The sequence below is a fragment of the Hyperolius riggenbachi genome, chromosome 4 (assembly GCF_040937935.1).
Source record: "Hyperolius riggenbachi isolate aHypRig1 chromosome 4, aHypRig1.pri, whole genome shotgun sequence".
Taxonomy (NCBI): Eukaryota; Metazoa; Chordata; class Amphibia; order Anura; family Hyperoliidae; genus Hyperolius; species Hyperolius riggenbachi.
The window spans coordinates 15930087-15956715 of record NC_090649.1 but is presented as its reverse complement, the minus strand read 5'-3'; the positions used below and the strand labels follow the sequence as shown (position 1 = coordinate 15956715).

Sequence of the window (26629 nt, the reverse complement as noted above, 5' to 3'; positions counted from 1 at the left end):
TTTAAAAAAGCTGACCAATGTACCACACACGTATGTTAAATTTTTCTGCAATTATGATAAAAATGATTGTAAACTCTGAGAAAGTTGCTTGGGTGTAGGGATGGTCGCTGGATTCCACGGAATTGTAAATTCCGTGATTCCGGACGGAATTAGGTGATTCCGGTTCCGATATGACGGAACGGAATTGCTATAGCACTAAAACAGAATTCCGCTGAAAAATTTAGAATTCAGCGGAATTTTACGGAATTCAAATTTGTTTCCCCACCAAACTGATTACTGCCTGCTAACAGGTATTTCTACTCCATATCTTTCTCCTTCTTCTCGGAGGGAGGAGGGTCATGTCTTCCAGAGAATTGTAGTATTTCAAAAGCCAGCTTACATACCTTGGCCGGGAATTGAACCCAGGTCTGAGTGCATGGTAGGTAGCTCTCTTCACCACTATACCACCACCAACACTACATGCTGAAGCCAGCCTAGCATGTACCATTATGATATATCCAAGAGAAAAATTAGCTTGCTTAAGGCTTTGTAGCATGTCAAACTAACTTAGAGATGGATAAACAGTGAGCTTTCGGCTTATAAAAAGCCTTCGTCGGACTGGTTCCTGACCAGAACTGAAAAACACAGCTTATATACACTGACATACAGAGGAGAAACATTCTTTAACAAACATAAATGTAATTAGATACCTCAACTGTTATTCAGGAGGCTTTCCCGGGCTAAATTGATAAGATCAACAGTTCCCTCAACATGACATGAATCAGACTCTGGTGATGGGGAGACATCGTAAATTCCAAGTTCAACTTGTAACTGGGCTGGTTACATGCACCATTAATTCTAAGCTTGATGGGACATACTCACGGGCTATAATTGTCGCTGCAACCACGTGGCACGTGCGTGTTGCGGCAACAGGTCGCCCGTGAGTATGGCGCGCACGCCCCGAACCGTCGCTCGTCGCTGCTGTCGCCAGGCAATTGGCGCGGTCAATCACCTGGCGACAGTTGCCGCCGCAACTTCGCCACAACTGTCGCTAGTCCGCGTGTGTATGCGGACTAGCGACAGCAACCAAATAGCAGTGCACAGAGTTTCCGGCGGGGGGGAGGAACGTCGGCGACAGCTTCCGTCGCACCACTAATCCCTCTTCCGCAGTGTGTATGCGGAGGGACCCGGCGACGAGCTGTCGCCGATCTGTCGTGCACACGCTCCCGTGTGCTAGCGGCTAGCTACATTTGTAGCTCATGAGTATGGGCCATTAGAGAATTGTGGCATTTAAAGCCAGCACATGAAAGCAAATAAAATGAATAGTGACAGTGAATTCCATCTTACACAGCATATGGCACAAATATAAATGAAAAGATAGAAAAATTAAAAGAATTGTGGCATTTAAAACCCATCGTACCAGCACAAGAAGTTAGAGTCCTTGTTTAAACCATCTTCTACAGTTTTGAACCAATGTATAAACTTTGTTTCTTAGCAAAAAACAAATGTTCCCAGTAAGTTGTTTCTGATTAGCATTGAGGAAGGATTTGCTTTGTTTTTCTCCCTCTCTATAAGGATAGCTAGGTTATAGTTTACTCCTAGTTACACTGTCTGGTAATCTGTTAATATTTACCAGAAGCAGCAGTGACAACAAGGCCAGAAATAGACAGCCGCCACTCCTGTGCTGGACATGGAGACCCTCATTCTCTTCTTCCTCCTCTTCCCCTTCTTCTACCTCCTCCTCTCAGCATGGCGGATGCACAGGAGGCGGGAGCAGCTGCCGCCAGGCCCCGCCCCTCTGCCGCTGGTGGGGAACCTGCTCCACGGGGGTGCCACACTGTATGACACCTACCCCAAGGTAAGTCACACTGACAGATAACTGACAGACTAAGGCCCCGCCCCCTCTGCCTGGTGGGTGGGCTATAATGCAGTGTATAGGCTGCCATTATATGCAATGCGTCTGTCCTTTCACATAAGTCCTGTTCATACATTGGGCTTGATTTACAAAAGCATGCTAAGTGTTAGCACGCCAGTGAAAAGCCACTGAGCACGTGCAAACTGGCTCTGCACGTGCTAATATGCGCGTAAGAGTTTACACGCGCAAAGTTTCGCGTGCAGCGCTTCGCGTGCAAAATCAGCCGCTTTGCATGCTTAGTAGCGTTAAAAGCACGCGAAGTCACGGCTTATCACGCGAGCTTTGCCCGTGCAAACTACTTAGCACCCTAGTTTGCACGTGCAAAGCCTTAGCGCTGCTTAGTGAATCAAGCCCATTGTCATTGTGTTCCTGTGAAGTACTGCTGTACACATTTGTCTGGACAGTGGAATGTATTACCATTCAACAGATGACAGTCATGCATCCACCTCGGACCACTGTGGACTCAGGCTACAGTAGTGTCTGAATCACACCAGGAAAAAGCATGCAGCTAATCTTGTCAGATCTGACAATAATGTCAGAAACTGGTCTGCTGCATGCTTGTTCAGGGTCTATGGCTATTAGTATCTGAGGTAGATGCTCAGCAAGATAGCCAGGCAAATGGTATTGTTTAACCCATTCAGGTTCCGTCGTTTTCACGTGAGAAATGTTCACCTCCCATTCATTAGCCTATAACTTTATCACTACTTATCACAATGCACTGATCTATATCTTGTTTTTTCCGCCACCAATTAGGCTTTCTTTGGGGGGTACATTTTGCTAAGAGCCACTTTACTGTAAATGCATTTTAACAGGAAGAATAAGAAAAAACGGAAAAAATTCATTATTTCTCAGTTTTCAGCCATTATAGTTTTAAAATAATACATGCCTCCATAATTAAAACTCACGTATTGTATTTGCCCATATGTCCCGGTTATAACACTGTTAAAATTATGTCCCTATCACAATGTATGGCGACAATATTTTATTTGTGTGACGGGCGAGCCGTCAGTGCGCAGAAAACGCAGCCGCAACCGACTTCCTGCCTCGGTTGTCGTTGCGCTGCCCCAATCAGAATCTCATGTCTGTGGACACCAGGCAGTCCAGCCTGGGGGGTCTCTGCTGTCTTCAGAGAAATAGTTAGCCTAGTTCTTTTCATGAAGCCTGTGCCCTGTGACTTGCTAATGAAGCCAGAGGGGTAACACTCAGATGTTAATTAACAAACCAGGAGTCTTTTCAGAGCCAAGGAAGCTAATCCCAGCAGGGGGCAGACTTAGCGGAACCATTCAGCCAGGATAGGGAAACATAGAGTTATGATCTTTATGCATGTTTTAGAAGTACCATACATCGGAGAAATGTGGAAGTTATATCATTCTGCTGGTCCGGAGCTTGTGAGTGTTTTGATATTAAATTTGGGCCCCTAGCCTAACCAGAACGCTGGGAATTCCACCGTTTTTTTAACCGGGCATGCAAACATGCCCAAGTTTGATATCATATTAATCGGTAGGTTCTGGGGATCGAGAATATGTAATTATTATCTGTGTGCTGGCCGCGCAGGTCGGCCTAGGGAACCTGTCAGGATTATGAGTTTGCTAAAGCCCCTGCCCAGATGTGATTACCATAGTCCGGCCTGGGGGGCCGACTCTGGAAGCCCGCCTCTGAGCTCAGCTCCATTAAAAGTGAATGAGCTGCCTGGGAAGAAGTTCCTCCCTTTACCATCTTCAGGACACACGGCCACTATGAGGAACAAGTGGTGGCCATATTGCCAGAGCTAAAACAAAGGACATCCTCCATTTTGTTTGGATTCTAAATCTTGCTGAACTTTACTCTGCAACAAAGAACTCTAAGAACTTGAAACCGTTTTGCTTGAACTTGACGATTTTCCCACAAAAGGACACATTTCCACAAACCATAAGTATTTTTCTCCCTTCTTTTATTTTTCATACTGGCTATTACTGTCTTAATAATTGTGATTTTTAATAATTGTCTGTATATATTAATTATTTATATTGCGTGAATAAACGACTTTCTCCAAGTCATTCACTGTTTCGCTACCCTGCTTATCAGCACACACAGAAATGATCCTGGGTCTCTGAAGATACGCTACTGTTTGTTTGTTGTTGGCTAGACAGAATATCGTGTGTTTAACCGTTTTATTCGCAGGATTAGTCAGTCAGTTAGTGGGCCCCACGGTCCCATGATAACCGCGGTGGTGGCAGTTTACTCTGAACCAGAGGGTGAAGTGGTAATCACCCGTGTCTCACAGGCTCCCTTATGAGTTGTCTGCGGCTAATTCTTAACGGTTCCTGCGCATTGACTGCGACCAGAGTTCGCACGATCTGTGCGCTGGCACCGTTTAGAAGGCTAAGTGCGGTCAGCCACGAGGGTCCTTGTGACAATTTGGAAATAAAGGTGCATTTTTTTCGTTTTGCATCTATCACTATTTACAAGTTTAAAATAAAAAAAAAATAGAAATATTTCATCTTTACGGTGATATTTAAAAAGTTTAGACCCTTAGGTAAATATTTACATGTTTTTTTTTTTTATTGTAATGTTTTTTTTTTTTATTGTAAACATTTTATTTGGGTAGTTTTGGGAGGGTGGGAGGTAAACAATAGATTTATAATGTAAATGTGTGTTAATTTTCAAATTTTTTTTTACAGGTGTAGTATTAGTTTTTGGCCACAAGATGGCGGCCATGAGTTTGTTTACATGACGTCACTCTAAGCGTAACATACGCTTACAGTGACGCATCGGGAAGGGAACGGCCAGAAAAGGCGCAGCTTCTGAGAGAAGCTATCGCTTTTTCAGCGGGGGAGAGGAATCAATGATCAGGCACCGTAGCCCGATACATTGATTCCCTGGCTACCGAATCCGCGGCCGGGAGTGCGTGTGCACACGCGCGATCGGCTGCGGGAGCGCGCTGTAGCGCGCATGGTTCCTGGACGTAGAAACTACGTCCAGGAACCAAAATAGGTTAAAGAGAGTCTGAAGCCAAATTAAAAATGGCTTTTAAGCTTACATTCAGCAGGTGCATGTTTGCCCCTGCTAAAACGCCGCTATCCAGCGGCATAACGAGGGGTCTTTACCCCCCAAATCCCCCCTGCTACCTCCGGGGAGCGCTTCCGTGTGAGGCAGAGCTATGAGCCGCAGCCCTGCCTCACACGCGTCTATCAGCAGCGGATCTCCGCCTCTCCCCCGCCCCTCTCAGTCTTCCTTCTCTGAGAGGGGCGGGGGAGAGGTGGAGATCCGCCGCCGATAGACGCGTGTGAGGCAGGGCTGCGGCTCATAGCTCTGCCTCACACGGAAGCGCACAGGGGCAGCAAAATCCACTACCAAGTGGGTTGTGGATTTTGCAGAGGAGGATTTAGGGGGTAAAGACCCCTCGTTATACTGTGAGATAGCGACGTTTTAGCTGGAGCAAACATGCCCCTGCTGAATATAAGCATAAAAGCCGTTTTTAATTTGGCTTCAGACTCTCTTTAAAAGGAAATAAATATGGCAGCCTCCATATCCCTCTAACTTCAGTTGTCCACGTTTTTCTTATAGTTCCTCTACATGAGACCGACAGATGTGAGACATAATGGACTTTTTCCTAAGGATGTTGTTAATTAAGCAAAGTGATTGATGAATATTTACCTTGGGGTACAAATTACAGACCATGTAAAGTGGCCACACAATCTGTTTCTAATGCTGGGCATACACAGGTCGATCCGGCGGCCGATTAGCCACCGGATCGACTCCCGCTCGTCCCTGCCGGCGCTCCTTATCAGCCTCTTGATTCCCCGCTATTGTCCGCCGATGGGGATCAAGCGGGGAATCTATCCGGCGGGTCATCGGACCTGTCGGTATTATCAATCGAGACATCAGCGGCTCGATTGATAAGGGAGAATCTATCCGTGTATGCCAGGCATTAGAGCAAGAACAAAACATCACATTAGGACAACTGAGTGAGGAGACCACTCTTTACATCATATTTGGATGTCTCACCTGCTTCAGGATGGACCTAAAGCGGCAGAACCAGAAGTAAGGTGACTGAATTACACATAAGAACAGAAAAACTGTGGATGATCTCTAATCTCTTTTGAATTGACCAGCAGTCCTGGAGGTGTCTTTAGCTATCAGGGGCACCAAAGGGATAAATTGCATATTCAGCACTGACGCATTGTGGGAGACATTTCGGAGCTCACTCCAACCTGAATAATCACAAATACCTTCTGTTTTGACTCTGAAGTCTTATTAAAATCAAGTTTTTATGTTAAAAATGTTTTTAACTTGATTGTTCCGCTACTGAACTAAATCCACCCAAACTCCCCTCGCAAAATCCATGACTTTCTTGGTCGTAGATTTTGCTGCCCTGTGTGCTTCTGTGAGAGGCAGAGCTTTCAGCTGCAGCTCTGCCTCCATGCGCATCTATCAGCGCATATCTCCGCCTCTTCCCCGCCCCTCTCAGTGTAGGAAGACTGAGAGGGGCGGGCGGAGGTGGAGATACGTGCTGATAGACGCGCATGGAGGCAGAGCTGCAGCTGAAAGCTCTGCCTTTCACAGAAGCGCTCCCCATAGTGTGCCCCGGGGAGTTTGGGGGGATTTAGTTAGATTTCAGCCGCGGGGATGCAGCGTTTTAGTTAGGGCAATCATGTTAAATACATTTTAATATAAAAACTTGATTTTAATGAGACTTCAGAGTCTCTTTAAGAAGGCGAACTTTTTTTTTTGCATAACATCTTAGTAAGGCCCCTTATATACACCTAGGAGTTCTGGTTCACCATGAGCTTTCTGGGCAATCTGTAACTCTTTTGAGGAAGTCAGGATTAGAACTTATATTCATGAGATATTCCACAGCCATAGAGATAAAGGGGGCAATTTCCCTAGGACCCCAGACCCCAAGGTGCCCCTCCAGCTATGGCAACCCATGACAGTGGCTGGAAGGGAGGGTCGAGAGGGCCCCCAAGTTACTTTTGCCCCAGGGGCCCATTGTTGCTGAAGTGACACACCTTTGTGGACATCTGTGTGGTCGTAGCAGTCTTTCTCTCTTCTTATCCTTTCAGTTCTGGAAGAAGTACGGCGATGTCTTCACCATATGGCTGGGACCTTCTCCTGTAGTTGTGCTAAATGGATTCAAGACAATCAAAGAAGCCTTGATCAATTATTCCTACCAGTTCGGAGAACGTGGAACTATGCCCATAGCAGCAAGATTAGGAGATGGATACGGTGAGGGCTAAAAAGTATATATATATATTGGAGAAAAGTGATGAGAAGCGCAAAGCTCCTATGTTTGCGGGACAACCCAAGTGCAGTCTGGGCAATACTGCCTTTTATGTGCCAGGAATAGAGTTGCTCTAACAGACAGCTGAACTGGCTTTATACCTGTCAGGGGTCAGGGGGTGGGGCTCATGAGAGAGTAGCACTGCGATATGGGCGCACACCTGATGGGGTGGCTTAGAGGGGTTTTTTTTTTCTTCAGTCTTGATGGTTTTCTCCCTTATGTCACACCAATTAAGTTCACTGTCTTAAAGAGGAGCTGTTAGGTATAAGGTCTCAGAGAAAATAAACACATATATCAGTAGCTAAAGATTGGCTGTACTTACATTACATATGCATTTCACTGTCCACGTTTGGATTTCACAGAATTTTTATATAGTATATGCAGAGAATGATGCTCCTGACAGCCCATGGCAGGTTCCATGTTTGTGAAGCCAAATGTGTCGTCATGTCCTGCCTGCTTCCTGATCACAGAGGAGCTCGTACAGAATAACACAGTGTGCAGTGAATATTAATGAGCCATGTGGCTAGGAACAATAGCGGACTCCTGCAGTGTACTCTGCCCTGCCCGGAGATTTATCTGTGCTGTGGCTGGACTGAGTTAGAAGCTGCTGAAACTTGATCCCGTCTTCTCCTTAGCAGCCGAGGGGAGGGCCCCAGAATGCTTTGCAGTATGGAATGCGGCTTGCGTCCTCCTTAGGAGCTTAGCTTTGCTGATAAGCACACATCAAATGTAAGAGAGATTTTTATCTTTAGTAATGCCTTTTTGGCTTCTGTCTAAACTGTTTAACACAGGAGAATAGAGGTTTAAATTAGCTTCTGCAGCCTGACAGTTACTCTTTAAAGAGACTCTGTAGTGTTGCTAAAATCATGTTTTTATTTTAAATACCTCTTTAGCATGTTTGCACCACCTAAAACGCTGCATCCCTGCATCTGAAAACTCAATTACTCACCCCAAACTCCCTGGGGTACACTGCAGGGAGCGCTTCCATGAAGAGGCAGAGCTTTGGGCTGTAGCTCTGCCTCTACACGTGTACATCTGTGCGGATCTCCGCCTCTCCCCGACCCTTTCAGTCTTCCTTCACTGAGAGGGGCGGAGGAGAGGTGGAGGTACGTGCAGATGGACGCGAATAGAGGCAGAGCTGCTGCCCAAAGCTCTGCCTCCCCCGGCAGCAGAATCCACGACCAAGAAAGTCGTGGATTTTTGCCTCGGGAGTTAGGGGTAATTAATTTAGTCTTCAGCAGCTGCGATGCGGCGTTTTAGGTGCTGCTAACATGCTTAAGTGGATTTTAGCGAGGCTTCCGAGTCTCTGTCATATACGCTAGTTGTGCTGTTGTGTTGTGTTTGCGTTATAACCAGCGGCCTAACCAGAGGGAGCAGCCCCTGTAATCGTGCGGGGGGGGGGGGGGGGGCGAGCTGTGGGGGGGCCACAATTACTAACCTCCCCCCCTCCCATACAGGGGACTATACTACAGATCAGGTTTTGTTACTACACTTGTTATGGGTGTGAAGATCATGATGGCCATACTTGTTTTATGACCCTTTTGAGATGGGCCCCAAAGCCGTAAGGGGCACCGAGGGGAGGCAAGAGAAAGGGTGTGAACATGGGGGGGGGGTTATCAAAGTTTTGAGGGGGGCCTCAGGATTTGTAGTTAGTCCATTGTTTGTGAATCGCGCGATTCCCGCTCATGGCAAACCGATAGCGGTTTTACGAAAACCGCTACACATAGTAGCAAGTGGCAGGGTTCTGACTGCCGCGTTTGTGGTTAGCGATAACCGCAAACGCATTGCATGCAGCGGTTTGGCAGCGATTTGCGATTAGCGATCGTGATTAGTGTGCAAAGCACGCTAATCGCGATCGCTCTAAAACCGCCGCAGTGTCCAGTGATTTTTCTGCGTTAATCACGGGAAAATCACTCCCGCAAAACATTATAAGTGTGAATGGGCCCTAACTGTTTTGATGCTGACAGTTGTAGAGAAGGAAGGAGTGACAGTTAGAGGAGGTTAGTGAGATGCAAATAATTCCAAGTTGCATGCAAATTTAACTACAAAGTTTATGCACATTGTCGGACTGGGAGCTGGAAAAGCTGAGGAAATCCACTTGCTGGCCAAGCAGCAGTAATCAGGTGTTGCTGCTCACAGTGAAGACTTGCTGCAGGTTCCTATTGGGAGTGATAACACAGGGTTACTGCTGCTTGGCCAGCAGGTGGATTTCCTCAGTTTTTCCACCTCCCAGTCCGACACTGTTTATGCACATGAGCGTAGCAATCACTCCTGCAACCCCTGCCATCTCAGGGGGGCACAGAGGCCCTCCACATCCCTCTCCCCAATTATCAAATAAACCTCCCCTCAGTCACTAACAAAAGCCATGTGCAGGAGCATGTGTAATTTTTCCTGCTTCCAGAGGCTGCTTCAGAACACTCTGCTGACATTTGCTGACTCCCAATCCCATGGGGTTCGGTGATAAAGGGGGCCCCATGCTATTGTTTTTGCAGAGGGGCCCTATTAAGTCTAGTTACGCCCCTGTTTATGCATCTTGAAAGCTAGCCAGTCAAATATACTTCTTGACTGCACCAGTTCAAGGCTGAAAAATTTGCTACAAAATTTGCATCGGCTATAAGAAAAAAAAAGAGCATCTTGTTGATCATCTCCATTCTCCAGCACCCCCACCAGTCCCAGCAGCACAGGGTCTTCCCACGTCGCTCTACATTCTCCAGCACCCATACCTGTCCACCAGTCCCAGCAGCACAGGGTCTTCCCACGTGGCTCTACATTCTCCAGCACCCATACCTGTCCACCAGTCCCAGCAGCACAGGGTCTTCCCACGTGGCTCTACATTCTCCAGCACCCCCATACCTGTCCACCAGTCCCAGCAGCACAGGGTCTTCCCACATGGCTCTACATTCTCCAGCACCCCCATACCTGTCCACCAGTCCCAGCAGCACAGGGTCTTCCCACGTGGCTCTCCATTCTTCAGCACCCCCATACCTGTCCACCAGTCCCAGCAGCACAGGGTCTCCCCACGTGGCTCTACATTCCCCAGCACCCCCATACCTGTCCACCAGTCCCAGCAGCACAGGGTCTCACCACGTGGGTCTACATTCCCCAGCACCCCCATACCTGTCCACCAGTGCCAGCAGCACAGGGTCTTCCCACGTGGCTCTACATTCCTCAGCACCCCCGTACCTGTCCAGCAGTCCCAGCAGCACAGGGTCTTCCCACGTGGCTCTCTATTCTCCAGCACCCCCATACCTGTCCACCCGTCCCAGCAGCACAGGGTCTTCCCACATGGCTCTACATTCTCCAGCACCCCCATACCTGTCCACCAGTCCCAGCAGCACAGGGTCTCCCCACGTAGCTCTACATTCCTCAGCACCCCCATACCTGTCCACCAGTCCCAGCAGCACAGGGTCTTCCCACGTGGCTCTACAGTCTCCAGCACCCCTACACCTGTCTCCCAGTCTCAACAGCTTAGGGCCTCACCACGTGGCTCTCCATTCTCCACCACCCCCATACCTGTCCACCAGTCCCAGCAACACAGGGTCTTCCCACGTGGCTCCACATTCTCCAGCACCCCCATACCTGTCCACCTGTCCCAGCAGCACAGGGTCTTCCCACGTGGCTCTGCATTCTCCAGCACACCCATACCTGTCCACCAGTCCCAGCAGCACAGGCTCTTCCCACGTGGCTCTACATTTTCCAGCACCCCCATACCTGTCCACCAGTCTCAGCAGCATAGGGCCTCCCCACGTGGCTCTACATTCTCCAGCATCCCCATACCTGTCCACCAGTCCCAGCAGCACAGGGTCTCCCCACGTGGCTCTCCATTCTCCAGCACCCCCATACCTGTCCACCAGTCCCAGCAGCACAGGGTCTCCCCACGTGGCTCTACATTCTCCAGCACCCCCATGCCTGTCCACCAGTCCCAGCAGCACAGGGTCTTCCCACGTGGCTCTACATTCTCCAGCACCCCCATACCTGTCCACCAGTCCCAGCAGCACAGGGTCTTCCCACGTGGCTTTACATTCTCCAGCACCCCCATACCTGTCCACCAGTCCCAGCAGCACAGGGTCTTCCCACGTGGCTCTACATTCTCCAGCACCCCCATACCTGTCCACCAGTCAAAGCAGCACAGGGCCTCCCCACGTGGCTCCACATTCTCCAGCACCCCCATACCTGTCCACCAGTCCCAGCAGCACAGGGCCTCCCCACGTCGCTCTCCATTCTCCAGCACCCCCATACCTGTCCACCAGTCCCAGCAGCACAGGGTCTTCCCACGTGGCTCCACATTCTCCAGCACCCCCATACCTGTCCACCAGTCCCAGCAGCACAGGGTCTTCCCACGTGGCTCTACATTCTCCAGCACCCCCATACCTGTCCACCAGTCCCAGCAGCACAGGGTCTTCCCACGTGGCTCTACATTTTCCAGCACCCCCATACCCGTCCACCAGTCCCAGCAGCACAGGGTCTCCCCACGTGGCTCTCCATTCTCCAGCACCCCCATACCTGTCCACCCGTCCCAGCAGCACAGGGTCCTCCCACGTGGCTCTACATTCCTCAGCACCCCCATACCTGTCCAGCAGTCCCAGCAGCACAGGGCCTCCCCACGTGGCTCTACATTCTCCAGCACCCCCATACCTGTCCACCAGTCCCAGCAGCACAGGGTCCAGGGCCGGGCCGAGGCAGGGGCTGAAGAGGCTCCAGCCTCAGGGCGCAGTGTAGGAGGGGGCGCACAATTCATTCAGCTGTCATTCCCAATTGTGTTTGAAGCACAAAGAAATAAGAAAAGGGCATACATGGCAGTGACTGCAAGCCAGATAACTAGAGATTAAGGTGTTGGGGGCCCGGGGGCGCCTCTTAGTCTAATAGCAATTAGTGTGTGAAGGCTGGTGTGGGTGGGATGGAGCGGCGCACTTTGCTGTCTCAGCCTTGGGTGCTGAAGGACCTTGTCCCGGCTCTTACAGGGTCTCCCCATGTACCTGTCCGCCAGTCTCAGCAGCACAGGGTCTCCCCATGTGGCTCTCCATTCTCCAGCACCCCCATACCTGTCCACCAGTCCCAGCAGCACAGGGTCTCCCCATGTGGCTCTCCATTCTCCAGCACCCCCGTACCTGTCCACCAGTCCCAGCAGCACAGGGTCTTCCCACGTGGCTCTACATTCTCCAGCACCCCCATACCTGTCCACCAGTCCCAGCAGCACAGGGTCTTCCCACGTGGCTCTACATTCTCCACCACCCCCATACCTGTCCACCAGTCCCAGCAGCACAGGGTCTTCCCACGTGGCTCTACATTCTCCAGCACCCCCATACCTGTCCACCAGTCCCAGCAGCACAGGGTCTTCCCACGTGGCTCTACATTCTCCAGCACCCCCATACCTGTCCACCAGTCCCAGCAGCACAGGGTCTTCCAACGTGGCTCTACATTCTCCAGCACCCCCATACCTGTCCACCAGTCCCAGCAGCACAGGGTCTCCCCATGTGGCTCTCCATTCTCCAGCACCCCCATACCTGTCCACCAGTCCCAGCAGCACAGGGTCTTCCCACGTGGCTCTACATTCTCCAGCACCCCCATACCTGTCCACCAGTCCCAGCAGCACAGGGTCTTCCCACGTGGCTCTACATTCTCCAGCACCCCCATACCTGTCCACCAGTCCCAGCAGCACAGGGTCTTCCCACGTGGCTTTACATTTTCTGGCACCCTCATACCTGTCCACCAGTCCCAGCAGCACAGGCTCTTCCCACGTGGCTCTCCATTCTCCAGCACCCCCATACCTGTCCACCAGTCCCAGCAGCACAGGGTCTTCCCACGTGGCTCTACATTCTCCAGCACCCCCATACCTGTCCACCAGTCCCAGCAGCACAGGCTCTTCCCACGTGGCTCTCCATTCTCCAGCACCCCCATACCTGTCCACCAGTCCCAGCAGCACAGGCTCTTCCCACGTGGCTCTCCATTCTCCAGCACCCCCATACCTGTCCACCAGTCCCAGCAGCACAGGGTCTTCCCACGTGGCTCTATTATCTCCAGCACCCCCATACCTGTCCACCAGTCCCAGCAGCACAGGCTCTTCCCATGTGGCTCTCCATTCTCCAGCACCCCCATACCTGTCCACCAGTCCCAGCAGCACAGGCTCTTCCCACGTGGCTCTCCATTCTCCAGCATCCCCATACCTGTCCACCAGTCCCAGCAGCACAGGGTCTTCCCACGTGGCTCTACATTCTCCAGCACCCCCATACCTGTCCACCAGTCCCAGCAGCACAGGCTCTTCCCACGTGGCGCTCCATTCTCCAGCACCCCCATACCTGTCCACCAGTCCCAGCAGCACAGGCTCTTCCCACGTGGCTCTCCATTCTCCAGCACCCCCATACCTGTCCACCAGTCCCAGCAGCACAGGGTCTTCCCACGTGGCTCTATATTCTCCAGCACCCCCATACCTGTCCACCAGTCCCAGCAGCACAGGCGCTTCCCATGTGGCTCTCCATTCTCCAGCACCCCCATACCTGTCCACCAGTCCCAGCAGCACAGGCTCTTCCCACGTGGCTCCACATTCTCCAGCACACCCATACCTGTCCACCAGTCCCAGCAGCACAGGGTCTTCCCACGTGGCTTTACATTTCCGGCACCCCCATACCTGTCCACCAGTCCCAGCAGCACAGGGTCTTCCCACGTGGCTCTACATTCTCCAGCACCCCCATACCTGTCCACCAGTCAAAGCAGCACAGGGCCTCCCCACGTGGCTCCACATTCTCCAGCACCCCCATACCTGTCCACCAGTCCCAGCAGCACAGGGCCTCCCCACGTCGCTCTCCATTCTCCAGCACCCCCATACCTGTCCACCAGTCCCAGCAGCACAGGGTCTTCCCACGTGGCTCTATTATCTCCAGCACCCCCATACCTGTCCACCAGTCCCAGCAGCACAGGCTCTTCCCATGTGGCTCTCCATTCTCCAGCACCCCCATACCTGTCCACCAGTCCCAGCAGCACAGGCTCTTCCCACGTGGCTCTCCATTCTCCAGCACCCCCATACCTGTCCACCAGTCCCAGCAGCACAGGGTCTTCCCACGTGGCTCTACAATCTCCAGCACCCCCATACCTGTCCACCAGTCCCAGCAGCACAGGCTCTTCCCACGTGGCGCTCCATTCTCCAGCACCCCCATACCTGTCCACCAGTCCCAGCAGCACAGGCTCTTCCCACGTGGCTCTCCATTCTCCAGCACCCCCATACCTGTCCACCAGTCCCAGCAGCACAGGGTCTTCCCACGTGGCTCTATATTCTCCAGCACCCCCATACCTGTCCACCAGTCCCAGCAGCACAGGCGCTTCCCATGTGGCTCTACATTCTCCAGCACCCCCATACCTGTCCACCAGTCCCAGCAGCACAGGCTCTTCCCACGTGGCTCCACATTCTCCAGCACACCCATACCTTTCCACCAGTCCCAGCAGCACAGGGTCTTCCCACGTGGCTTTACATTTCCGGCACCCCCATACCTGTCCACCAGTCCCAGCAGCACAGGGTCTTCCCACGTGGCTCTACATTCTCCAGCACCCCCATACCTGTCCACCAGTCAAAGCAGCACAGGGCCTCCCCACGTGGCTCCACATTCTCCAGCACCCCCATACCTGTCCACCAGTCCCAGCAGCACAGGGCCTCCCCACGTCGCTCTCCATTCTCCAGCACCCCCATACCTGTCCACCAGTCCCAGCAGCACAGGGTCTTCCCACGTGGCTCCACATTCTCCAGCACCCCCATACCTGTCCACCAGTCCCAGCAGCACAGGGTCTTCCCACGTGGCTCTACATTCTCCAGCACCCCCATACCTGTCCACCAGTCCCAGCAGCACAGGGTCTTCCCACGTGGCTCTACATTTTCCAGCACCCCCATACCCGTCCACCAGTCCCAGCAGCACAGGGTCTCCCCACGTGGCTCTCCATTCTCCAGCACCCCCATACCTGTCCACCCGTCCCAGCAGCACAGGGTCCTCCCACGTGGCTCTACATTCCTCAGCACCCCCATACCTGTCCAGCAGTCCCAGCAGCACAGGGCCTCCCCACGTGGCTCTACATTCTCCAGCACCCCCATACCTGTCCACCAGTCCCAGCAGCACAGGGTCCAGGGCCGGGCCGAGGCAGAGGCTGAAGAGGCTCCAGCCTCAGGGCGCAGTGTAGGAGGGGGCGCACAATTCATTCAGCTGTCATTCCCAATTGTGTTTGAAGCACAAAGAAATAAGAAAAGGGCATACATGGCAGTGACTGCAAGCCAGATAACTAGAGATTAAGGTGTTGGGGGCCCGGGGGCGCCTCTTAGTCTAATAGCAATTAGTGTGTGAAGGCTGGTGTGGGTGGGATGGAGCGGCGCACTTTGCTGTCTCAGCCTTGGGTGCTGAAGGACCTTGTCCCGGCTCTTACAGGGTCTCCCCATGTACCTGTCCGCCAGTCTCAGCAGCACAGGGTCTCCCCATGTGGCTCTCCATTCTCCAGCACCCCCATACCTGTCCACCAGTCCCAGCAGCACAGGGTCTCCCCATGTGGCTCTCCATTCTCCAGCACCCCCATACCTGTCCACCAGTCCCAGCAGCACAGGGTCTTCCCACGTGGCTCTACATTCTCCAGCACCCCCATACCTGTCCACCAGTCCCAGCAGCACAGGGTCTTCCCACGTGGCTCTACATTCTCCAGCACCCCCATACCTGTCCACCAGTCCCAGCAGCACAGGGTCTTCCAACGTGGCTCTACATTCTCCAGCACCCCCATACCTGTCCACCAGTCCCAGCAGCACAGGGTCTCCCCATGTGGCTCTCCATTCTCCAGCACCCCCATACCTGTCCACCAGTCCCAGCAGCACAGGGTCTTCCCACGTGGCTCTACATTCTCCAGCACCCCCATACCTGTCCACCAGTCCCAGCAGCACAGGGTCTTCCCACGTGGCTCTCCATTCTCCAGCACCCCCATACCTGTCCACCAGTCCCAGCAGCACAGGGTCTTCCCACATGGCTCTACATTCTCCAGCACCCCCATACCTGTCCACCAGTCCCAGCAGCACAGGATCTTCCCACGTGGCTTTACATTTTCTGGCACCCTCATACCTGTCCACCAGTCCCAGCAGCACAGGCTCTTCCCACGTGGCTCTCCATTCTCCAGCACCCCCATACCTGTCCACCAGTCCCAGCAGCACAGGGTCTTCCCACGTGGCTCTACATTCTCCAGCACCCCCATACCTGTCCACCAGTCCCAGCAGCACAGGCTCTTCCCACGTGGCTCTCCATTCTCCAGCACCCCCATACCTGTCCACCAGTCCCAGCAGCACAGGCTCTTCCCACGTGGCTCTCCATTCTCCAGCACCCCCATACCTGTCCACCAGTCCCAGCAGCACAGGGTCTCCCCACGTAGCTCTACATTCTCCAGCACCCCCATACCTGTCCACCTGTCCCAGCAGCACAGGGCCTTCCCACGTGGCTCCACATTCTCCAGCACCCCCATACCTGTCCACTAGTCCCAGCAGCACAGGGTCTTCCCACGTGGCTCCACATTCTCCAGCACACCCATACCTGTCCACCAGTCCCAGCAGCACAGGGTCTTCCCACGTGGCTTTACATTTCCGGCACCCTCATACCTGTCCACCAGTCCCAGCAGCACAGGGCCTCCCCACGTGGCTTTACATTTTCCAGCACCCCCATACCTGTCCACCAGTCCCAGCAGCACAGGGTCTTCCCACGTCGCTCTCCATTCTCCAGCACCCCCATACCTGTCCACCAGTCCCAGCAGCACAGGGTCTTCCCACGTCGCTCTACAGTCTCCAGCACCCCCATACCTGTCCACCAGTCTCAGCAGCATAGGGCCTCCCCACGTGGCTCTACATTCCTCAGCACCCCCATACCTTTCCACCAGTCCCAGCAGCACAGGGTCTTCCCACGTGGCTCTACAGTCTCCAGCACCCCCATATCTGTCCACCAGTCCCAGCAGCACAGGGTCTCCCCACGTAGCTCTACATTCCTCAGCACCCCCATACCTGTCCACCAGTCCCAGCAGCACAGGGTCTCCCCACGTGGCTCTACATTCCTCAGCACCCCCATACCTGTCCACCAGTCCCAGCAGCACAGGGCCTCCCCACGTGGCTCTCCATTCTCCAGCACCCCCATACCTGTCCACCAGTCCCAGCAGCACAGGGTCTCCCCATGTGGCTCTACATTCTCCAGCACCCCCATACCTGTCCACCAGTCCCAGCAGCACAGGGTCTTCCCATGTGGCTTTACATTCTCCAGCACCCCCGTACCTGTCCACCAGTCCCAGCAGCATAGGGTCTTCCCACGTGGCTCTACATTCCTCAGCACCCCCATACTTGTCCACCAGTCCCAGCAGCACAGGGTCTTCCCACGTCGCTCTACATTCCTCAGCACCCCCATACCTGTCCACCAGTCCCAGCAGCACAGGGTCTTCCCACGTGGCTCTGCATTCTCCAGCACCCCCATACCTGTCCACCAGTCCCAGCAGCACAGGGTCTTCCCACGTGGCTCTGCATTCTCCAGCACCCCCATACCTGTCCACCAGTCCCAGCAGCACAGGGTCTCCTCACGTGGCTCTACATTCCTCAGCACCCCCATACCTGTCCACCAGTCCCAGCAGCACAGGGTCTTCCCACGTGGCTCTACATTCTCCAGCACCCCCATACCTGTCCACCAGTCCCAGCAGCACAGGGTCTTCCCACGTGGCTCTGCATTCTCCAGCACACCCATACCTGTCCACCAGTCCCAGCAGCACAGGCTCTTCCCACGTGGCTCTACATTTTCCAGCACCCCCATACCTGTCCACCAGTCTCAGCAGCATAGGGCCTCCCCACGTGGCTCTACATTCTCCAGCATCCCCATACCTGTCCACCAGTCCCAGCAGCACAGGGTCTCCCCACGTGGCTCTCCATTCTCCAGCACCCCCATACCTGTCCACCAGTCCCAGCAGCACAGGGTCTTCCCACGTGGCTCTACATTCTCCAGCACCCCCATACCTGTCCACCAGTCCCAGCAGCACAGGGTCTTCCCACGTGGCTCTACATTTTCCAGCACCCCCATACCTGTCCACCAGTCCCAGCAGCACAGGGTCTCCCCACGTGGCTCTCCATTCTCCAGCACCCCCATACCTGTCCACCAGTCCCAGCAGCACAGGGTCTCCCCACGTGGCTCTCCATTCTCCAGCACCCCCATACCTGTCCACCCGTCCCAGCAGCACAGGGTCCTCCCACGTGGCTCTACATTCCTCAGCACCCCCATACCTGTCCAGCAGTCCCAGCAGCACAGGGCCTCCCCACGTGGCTCTACATTCTCCAGCACCCCCATACCTGTCCACCAGTCCCAGCAGCACAGGGTCCAGGGCCGGGCCGAGGCAGAGGCTGAAGAGGCTCCAGCCTCAGGGCGCAGTGTAGGAGGGGGCGCACAATTCATTCAGCTGTCATTCCCAATTGTGTTTGAAGCACAAAGAAATAAGAAAAGGGCATACATGGCAGTGACTGCAAGCCAGATAACTAGAGATTAAGGTGTTGGGGGCCCGGGGGCGCCTCTTAGTCTAATAGCAATTAGTGTGTGAAGGCTGGTGTGGGTGGGATGGAGCGGCGCACTTTGCTGTCTCAGCCTTGGGTGCTGAAGGACCTTGTCCCGGCTCTTACAGGGTCTCCCCATGTACCTGTCCGCCAGTCTCAGCAGCACAGGGTCTCCCCATGTGGCTCTCCATTCTCCAGCACCCCCATACCTGTCCACCAGTCCCAGCAGCACAGGGTCTCCCCATGTGGCTCTCCATTCTCCAGCACCCCCATACCTGTCCACCAGTCCCAGCAGCACAGGGTCTTCCCACGTGGCTCTACATTCTCCAGCACCCCCATACCTGTCCACCAGTCCCAGCAGCACAGGGTCTTCCCACGTGGCTCTACATTCTCCAGCACCCCCATACCTGTCCACCAGTCCCAGCAGCACAGGGTCTTCCAACGTGGCTCTACATTCTCCAGCACCCCCATACCTGTCCACCAGTCCCAGCAGCACAGGGTCTCCCCATGTGGCTCTCCATTCTCCAGCACCCCCATACCTGTCCACCAGTCCCAGCAGCACAGGGTCTTCCCACGTGGCTCTACATTCTCCAGCACCCCCATACCTGTCCACCAGTCCCAGCAGCACAGGGTCTTCCCACGTGGCTCTCCATTCTCCAGCACCCCCATACCTGTCCACCAGTCCCAGCAGCACAGGGTCTTCCCACATGGCTCTACATTCTCCAGCACCCCCATACCTGTCCACCAGTCCCAGCAGCACAGGATCTTCCCATGTGGCTTTACATTTTCTGGCACCCTCATACCTGTCCACCAGTCCCAGCAGCACAGGCTCTTCCCACGTGGCTCTCCATTCTCCAGCACCCCCATACCTGTCCACCAGTCCCAGCAGCACAGGGTCTTCCCACGTGGCTCTACATTCTCCAGCACCCCCATACCTGTCCACCAGTCCCAGCAGCACAGGCTCTTCCCACGTGGCTCTCCATTCTCCAGCACCCCCATACCTGTCCACCAGTCCCAGCAGCACAGGCTCTTCCCACGTGGCTCTCCATTCTCCAGCACCCCCATACCTGTCCACCAGTCCCAGCAGCACAGGGTCTCCCCACGTAGCTCTACATTCTCCAGCACCCCCATACCTGTCCACCTGTCCCAGCAGCACAGGGCCTCCCCACGTGGCTCCACATTCTCCAGCACCCCCATACCTGTCCACTAGTCCCAGCAGCACAGGGTCTTCCCACGTGGCTCCACATTCTCCAGCACACCCATACCTGTCCACCAGTCCCAGCAGCACAGGGTCTTCCCACGTGGCTTTACATTTCCGGCACCCTCATACCTGTCCACCAGTCCCAGCAGCACAGGGCCTCCCCACGTGGCTTTACATTTTCCAGCACCCCCATACCTGTCCACCAGTCCCAGCAGCACAGGGTCTTCCCACGTCGCTCTCCATTCTCCAGCACCCCCATACCTGTCCACCAGTCACAGCAGCACAGGGTCTTCCCACGTCGCTCTACAGTCTCCAGCACCCCCATACCTGTCCACCAGTCTCAGCAGCATAGGGCCTCCCCACGTGGCTCTACATTCCTCAGCACCCCCATACCTTTCCACCAGTCCCAGCAGCACAGGGTCTTCCCACGTGGCTCTACAGTCTCCAGCACCCCCATATCTGTCCACCAGTCCCAGCAGCACAGGGTCTCCCCACGTAGCTCTACATTCCTCAGCACCCCCATACCTGTCCACCAGTCCCAGCAGCACAGGGTCTCCCCACGTGGCTCTACATTCCTCAGCACCCCCATACCTGTCCACCAGTCCCAGCAGCACAGGGCCTCCCCACGTGGCTCTCCATTCTCCAGCACCCCCATACCTGTCCACCAGTCCCAGCAGCACAGGGTCTCCCCATGTGGCTCTACATTCTCCAGCACCCCCATACCTGTCCACCAGTCCCAGCAGCACAGGGTCTTCCCATGTGGCTCTACATTCTCCAGCACCCCCGTACCTGTCCACCAGTCCCAGCAGCATAGGGTCTTCCCACGTGGCTCTACATTCCTCAGCACCCCCATACTTGTCCACCAGTCCCAGCAGCACAGGGTCTTCCCACGTCGCTCTACATTCCTCAGCACCCCCATACCTGTCCACCAGTCCCAGCAGCACAGGGTCTTCCCACGTGGCTCTGCATTCTCCAGCACCCCCATACCTGTCCACCAGTCCCAGCAGCACAGGGTCTCCCCATGTGGCTCTACATTCTCCAGCACCCCCATACCTGTCCACCAGTCCCAGCAGCACAGGGTCTTCCCATGTGGCTTTACATTCTCCAGCACCCCCGTACCTGTCCACCAGTCCCAGCAGCACAGGGTCTTCCCACGTCGCTCTACATTCCTCAGCACCCCCATACCTGTCCACCAGTCCCAGCAGCACAGGGTCTTCCCACGTGGCTCTGCATTCTCCAGCACCCCCATACCTGTCCACCAGTCCCAGCAGCACAGGGTCTTCCCACGTGGCTCTGCATTCTCCAGCACCCCCATACCTGTCCACCAGTCCCAGCAGCACAGGGTCTCCTCACGTGGCTCTACATTCCTCAGCACCCCCATACCTGTCCACCAGTCCCAGCAGCACAGGGTCTTCCCACGTGGCTCTACATTTTCCGGCACCCCCATACCTGTCCACCAGTCCCAGCAGCACAGGGTCTTCCCACGTGGCTCTACATTTTCCGGCACCCCCATACCACATCACACTACTGTAGATTGTGATGTGCATGCACAGACTGATCCTAGCCACATGATTGGCCAGGACATGAGCACTAGAGTGCGTCTTAGCAAAGTCTCACACTTTACCGGGCCACCCAGCAGATAAAGGATGAAGACCAGGAGGTCAGTGAGGGAACTACGAGACTGGAAGGGACCCCAGGTATGTAAAAGAACAATCTTTATTTTTAACTTGAGTATCCTTTAAAAGTTTATAAAATAACATGCTCTGATTCCACAATACATAAACATACATACAGTATAGATGGCTCCTATGTCAAAGGATGTCTGAGCTGAACAATCAGAGAACATACTGTACATGTGTCCTCCGTTCCTCCATATCTGCTCCCTTTCTAGGCCCCGACTAGCACTAGTTGTGACCTTTGAAGTTTGAACTGAATATAATAGGCTGCACGCATGCGCAGTTGGGTCCATGACGCCGCTGTGGCCATGCTCTCGGGGGACTCCTGAGCGCGGTGCACTCAGGAGGCAGCCAAGAGTATGGCCACAGTGTACTAATGGACCCAACTGCGCGTGTGCACAGCAACATCCAGTTCAAAAGATCCTAACCAGTACTGAAAGGGGCTTAGAACTGGAGCAAATACAGAAGAACAGAGGATTGGGAGGGAGTACTCATCCAGATAGCATTGTGCACACATGTATGTACTCAACTTCCTGTCTATGGATTGGATGTCCTGTAGGCACACTTTTCCACTTGAATTTCAAAAAACCTCACTGACACCAGGAAGGATTCTCATCCTTCTTGGTGGACCAGCTATAATCCTTCCTGTTTGTCTTTTACAATCTAATGGGGACCAACGCTTCCACTCTGAGCTATATATGAGGTTCTGAAGATTCTCTTCTCTTTTATCTGATTTTCTGCTGTAACTAAGTGCTATAAGGGGGAGGGGCACAATATTAGTGCTTGCCATAGGTGGTGTTTTCCCTAGATATGCCTCTGATTTTGTACTCGAGATTCGGCTTGGATACACTTTATGCTGTATAAACTGTGACAGTCGTGTGCCTTGTCTTCATTTTAGGTATAATCGCAGTGAACGGGGAACATTTTCAACAGACAAAAAGATTTGCAGTGATGACACTTAGAAACTTTGGAATGGGGAAGCGATCCATGGAGGAGCGAGTACAGGAGGAAGCTCAGCACCTGATACAGGCCATAGAGGACACAGCAGGTAAGAGGTCACTCATGGAGGAGAGAGTGCAGGAGGAAGCTCAGCACCTGATACAGGCCATAGAGGACACAGCAGGTAAGAGGTCACTCATGGAGGAGAGAGTGCAGGAGGAAGCTCGGCACCTGATACAGGCCATAGAAGACACAGCAGGTAAGAGGCCACTCATGGAGGAGCGAGTGCAGGAGGAAGCTCAGCACCTGATACAGGCCATAGAGGACACAGCAGGTAAGAGGTCACTCATGGAGGAGAGAGTGCAGGAGGAAGCTCAGCACCTGATACAGGCCATAGAGGACACAGCAGGTAAGAGGTCACTCATGAAGGAGAGAGTGCAGGAGGAAGCTCAGCACCTGAGATGGGTCATAGAGGACACAGCAGGTAAGAGGTCACTCATGGAGGAGAGAGTGCAGGAGGAAGCCCAGCACCTGATACAAGCCATAGAGGACACAGCAGGTATTAGGTCACTCATGGAGGAGCGAGTGCAGGAGGAAGCTCAGCACCTGATACAGGCCATAGAGGACACAGCAGGTAAGAGGCCACTCATGGATGTGAGAGTGCAGGAGGAAGCTCAGCACCTGATACAGGCCATAGAGGACACAGCAGGTAAGAGGTCACTCATGAAGGAGAGAGTGCAGGAGGAAGCTCAGCACCTGATACAGGCCCTAGAGGACACAGCAGGTAAGAGGCCACTCATGGAGGAGAGAGTGCAGGAGGAAGCTCAGCACCTGAGACAGGCCATAGAGGACACAGCAGGTAAGAGATCACTCATGGAGGAGAGAGTGCAGGATGAAGCTCAGCACATGATACAGGCCATAGAGGACACAGCAGGTATGAGGTCACTCATGGAGGAGCGAGTGCAGGAGGAAGCTCAGCACCTGATACAGGCCATAGAGGACACAGCAGGTAAGAGGCCACTCATGGAGGAGAGAGTGCAGGAGGAAGCACAGCACCTGATACAGGCCATAGAGGACACAGCAGGAAAGAGGTCACTCATGGAGGAGCGAGTGCAGGAGGAAGCTCAGCACCTGATACAGGCCATAGAGGACACAGCAGGTAAGAGGTCACTCATGGAGGAGCGAGTGCAGGAGGAAGCTCAGCACCTGATACAGGCCATAGAGGACACAGCAGGTAAGAGGTCACTCATGGAGGAGAGAGTGCAGGAGGAAGCTCAGCACCTGATACAGGCCATAGAGGACACAGCAGGTAAGAGGCCACTCATGGAGGAGAGCGTGCAGGAGGAAGCTCAGCACCTGATACAGGCCATAGAGGACACAGCAGGTAAGAGGTCACTCATGGAGGAGAGAGTGCAGGAGGAAGCTCAGCACCTGATACAGGCCATAGAGGACACAGCAGGTAAAAGGTCACTCATGAAGGAGAGAGTGCAGGAGGAAGCCCAGCACCTGATACAGGCCATAGAGGACACAGCAGGTAAAAGGTCACTCATGAAGGAGAGAGTGCAGGAGGAAGCTCAGCACCTGATACAGGCCATAGAGGACACAGCAGGTAAGAGGCCAATCATGGAGGAGAGAGTGCAGGAGGAAGCCCAGCACCTGATACAGGCCATAGAGGACACAGCAGGTAAGAGGCCACTCATGGAGGAGAGCGTGCAGGAGGAAGCTCAGCACCTGATACAGGCCATAGAGGACACAGCAGGTAAGAGGTCACTCATGGAGGAGAGAGTGCAGGAGGAAGCTCAGCACCTGATACAGGCCATAGAGGACACAGCAGGTAAAAGGTCACTCATGGAGGAGCGAGTGCAGGAGGAAGCTCAGCACCTGATACAGGCCATAGAGGACACAGTAGGTAAGAGGTCACTCATGGAGGAGAGAGTGCAGGAGGAGGCAGGGCCAGGAGGCAGAAGTGACAGTAATGCAGGAGAGGACAGGAGGCAGCAGTGACAGTGATGCAGGAGAGGAAAGGAGGCAGCAGTGGCAGTGACGCAGGCAGGGACAGGAGGCAGCAGTGACAGTGATACAGGCAGGGACAGGAGGCAGCAGTGACAGTGATGCAGGCAGGAACAGGAGGCAGCAGTGGCAGTGATGTAGGAGAGGACAGGAGGCAGCAGTGACAGTGATGCAGGAGAGCACAGGAGGCAGCAGTGGCAGTGATGCAGGAGAGGAAAGGAGGCAGCAGTGGCAGTGATGCAGGAGAGGACAGGAAGCAGCAGTGACAGTGATTCAGGAGAGCACAGGAGGCAGCAGTGGCAGTGATGCAGGAGAGGACAGGATGCAGCAGTGACAGTGATTCAGGCAGGGAAAGGAGGCAGCAGTGACAGTGATGCAGAAGAGGAAAAGAGGCAGCAGTGGCAGTGATGCAGGAGAGGACAGGAGACAGCAGTGACAGTGATTCAGGCAGGGACTGGAGGCAGCAGTTACCGTAATGTAGGTGGGGACAGAAGGCAGCAGGGACAGTGATGTGGGCACTGGGCAGGGACAGGAGGCAGCAGTGACAGTGATGCAGGTTAAGAAAGGAGGCAGCAGTGACAGTGGTGCAGGAGAGGACAGAAAGGAGCAGTGACAGTGATGCAGGCATGGACAGGAGGCAGCAGTGACAGTGATGCAGGAGAGGACCGGAGGCAGCAGTGATAGTGATGCAGGAGAGGACAGGAGGCAGCAGTGATAGTGATGCAGGCAGGGACAGGAGGCAGGAGTGACAGTGATGCAGGCAGGGACAGAAGGCAGCAATGACAGTGATGCAGGAGAGGACAGGGGGCAGCAGTGACAGTGATGCAGGAGAGGACAGGAGGCAGCAGTGATAGTGATGCAGGCAGGGACAGGAGGCAGGAGTGACAGTGATGCAGAAGAGGGACAGAAGGCAGCAATGACAGTGATGCAGGAAAGGACAGGGGGCAGCGGTAACAGTGGTGCAGGAGAGGAAAGGAGGCAGCAGTGATAGTGATGTAGGAGAGGACAGGAGGCAGCAGTGAAAGTGATGCAGGAGAGGACAGGAGGCAGCAGTTACCGTGATGCAGGAGAGGAAAGGAGGCAGCAGTAACAGTGATGCAGGAGAGGAAAGGAGGCAGCAGTGACAGTGATGCAGAAGAGGACAGGAGGCAGCAGTGACAGTAATGCAGAAAAGGACAGGGGACAGCAGTGACTGTGATGCAGGAGAGGACAGGAGGCAGCAGTGATAGTGATGCAGGAGTGGACAGGAGGCAGCAGTGATAGTGATGCAGGCAGGGACAGGAGGCAGCAGAGACAGTAATGCAGGCAGGTACTGGAGGCAGCAGTGACAGTGATGCAGAAAAGGACAGGGGGCAGCAGTGACTGTGATGCAGGAGAGGACAGGAGGCAGCAGCGACAGTGATGCAGGCAGGGACTGGAGGCAGCAGCAGTGACAGTGATGCAGGAAAGGACAGGGGGCAGCAGTGACTGTGATGCAGGAGAGGACAGGAGGCAGCAGTTACCGTGATGCAGGCAGGAACAGGAGGCAGCAGTGACAGTGATGCAGGCAGGAACAGGAGGCAGCAGTGCCAATGATGCAGGTAGGGACTGGAGGCAGCAGTGACAGTGATGCAGGCAGTGACTGCGATGCAGGAGAGGACAGGAGGCAGCAGTGACTGTGATGCAGGAGAAGACAGGAGGCAGCAGTGACTGTGATGCAGGAGAGGACAGGAGGCAGCAGTGACAGTGATGCAGGAGAGGATAGGAGGCAGCAGTGGCAGTGATGCAGGAGAGGACAGGAGGCAGCAGTGGCAGTGATGCAGGAAGGGACAGGTGGCAGCAGTGACAGTGATGCAGGCAGGGACAGGAGGCAGCAGTGACAGTGATGCAGAAGAGGACAGGAGGCAGCAGTGACAGTGATGCAGAAGAGGACAGGAGGCAGCAGTGACAGTGATGCAGACAAGGACAGGAGGCAGCAGTGATAGTAATGCATGAGAGGACAGGAGGCAGCAGTGACAGTGATGCAGGAGAGGACAGGAGGCAGCAGTTACCGTGATGCAGGAGAGGACAGGAGGCAGCAGTTACCGTGATGCAGGAGAGGAAAGGAGGCAGCAGTAACAGTGATGCAGGAGAGGAAAGGAGGCAGCAG

At 54.1% G+C, this 26629-nt stretch overlaps 1 protein-coding gene across 2 annotated transcripts in view; it reads left to right on the top strand.

The window, feature by feature from the left end:
* The first annotated feature begins 1626 nt into the window (after positions 1-1626).
* LOC137571131 (cytochrome P450 2C20-like) overlaps positions 1627-26629 on the top strand; it is a 77411-nt gene continuing 52408 nt past the window's right edge. Inside the window, exons 1-3 of one of the 2 annotated variants that reach the window (XM_068279857.1) lie at positions 1627-1837; positions 6940-7102; positions 22451-22600. In XM_068279857.1, the coding sequence (XP_068135958.1) occupies positions 1670-1837; positions 6940-7102; positions 22451-22600 (481 nt within the window). In that variant the 5' untranslated portion in view covers positions 1627-1669. Of the gene's footprint in view, positions 1838-3622; positions 3807-6939; positions 7103-22450; positions 22601-26629 lie in introns of those variants that run through there. The other variant, XM_068279858.1, reaches the window with a different exon arrangement.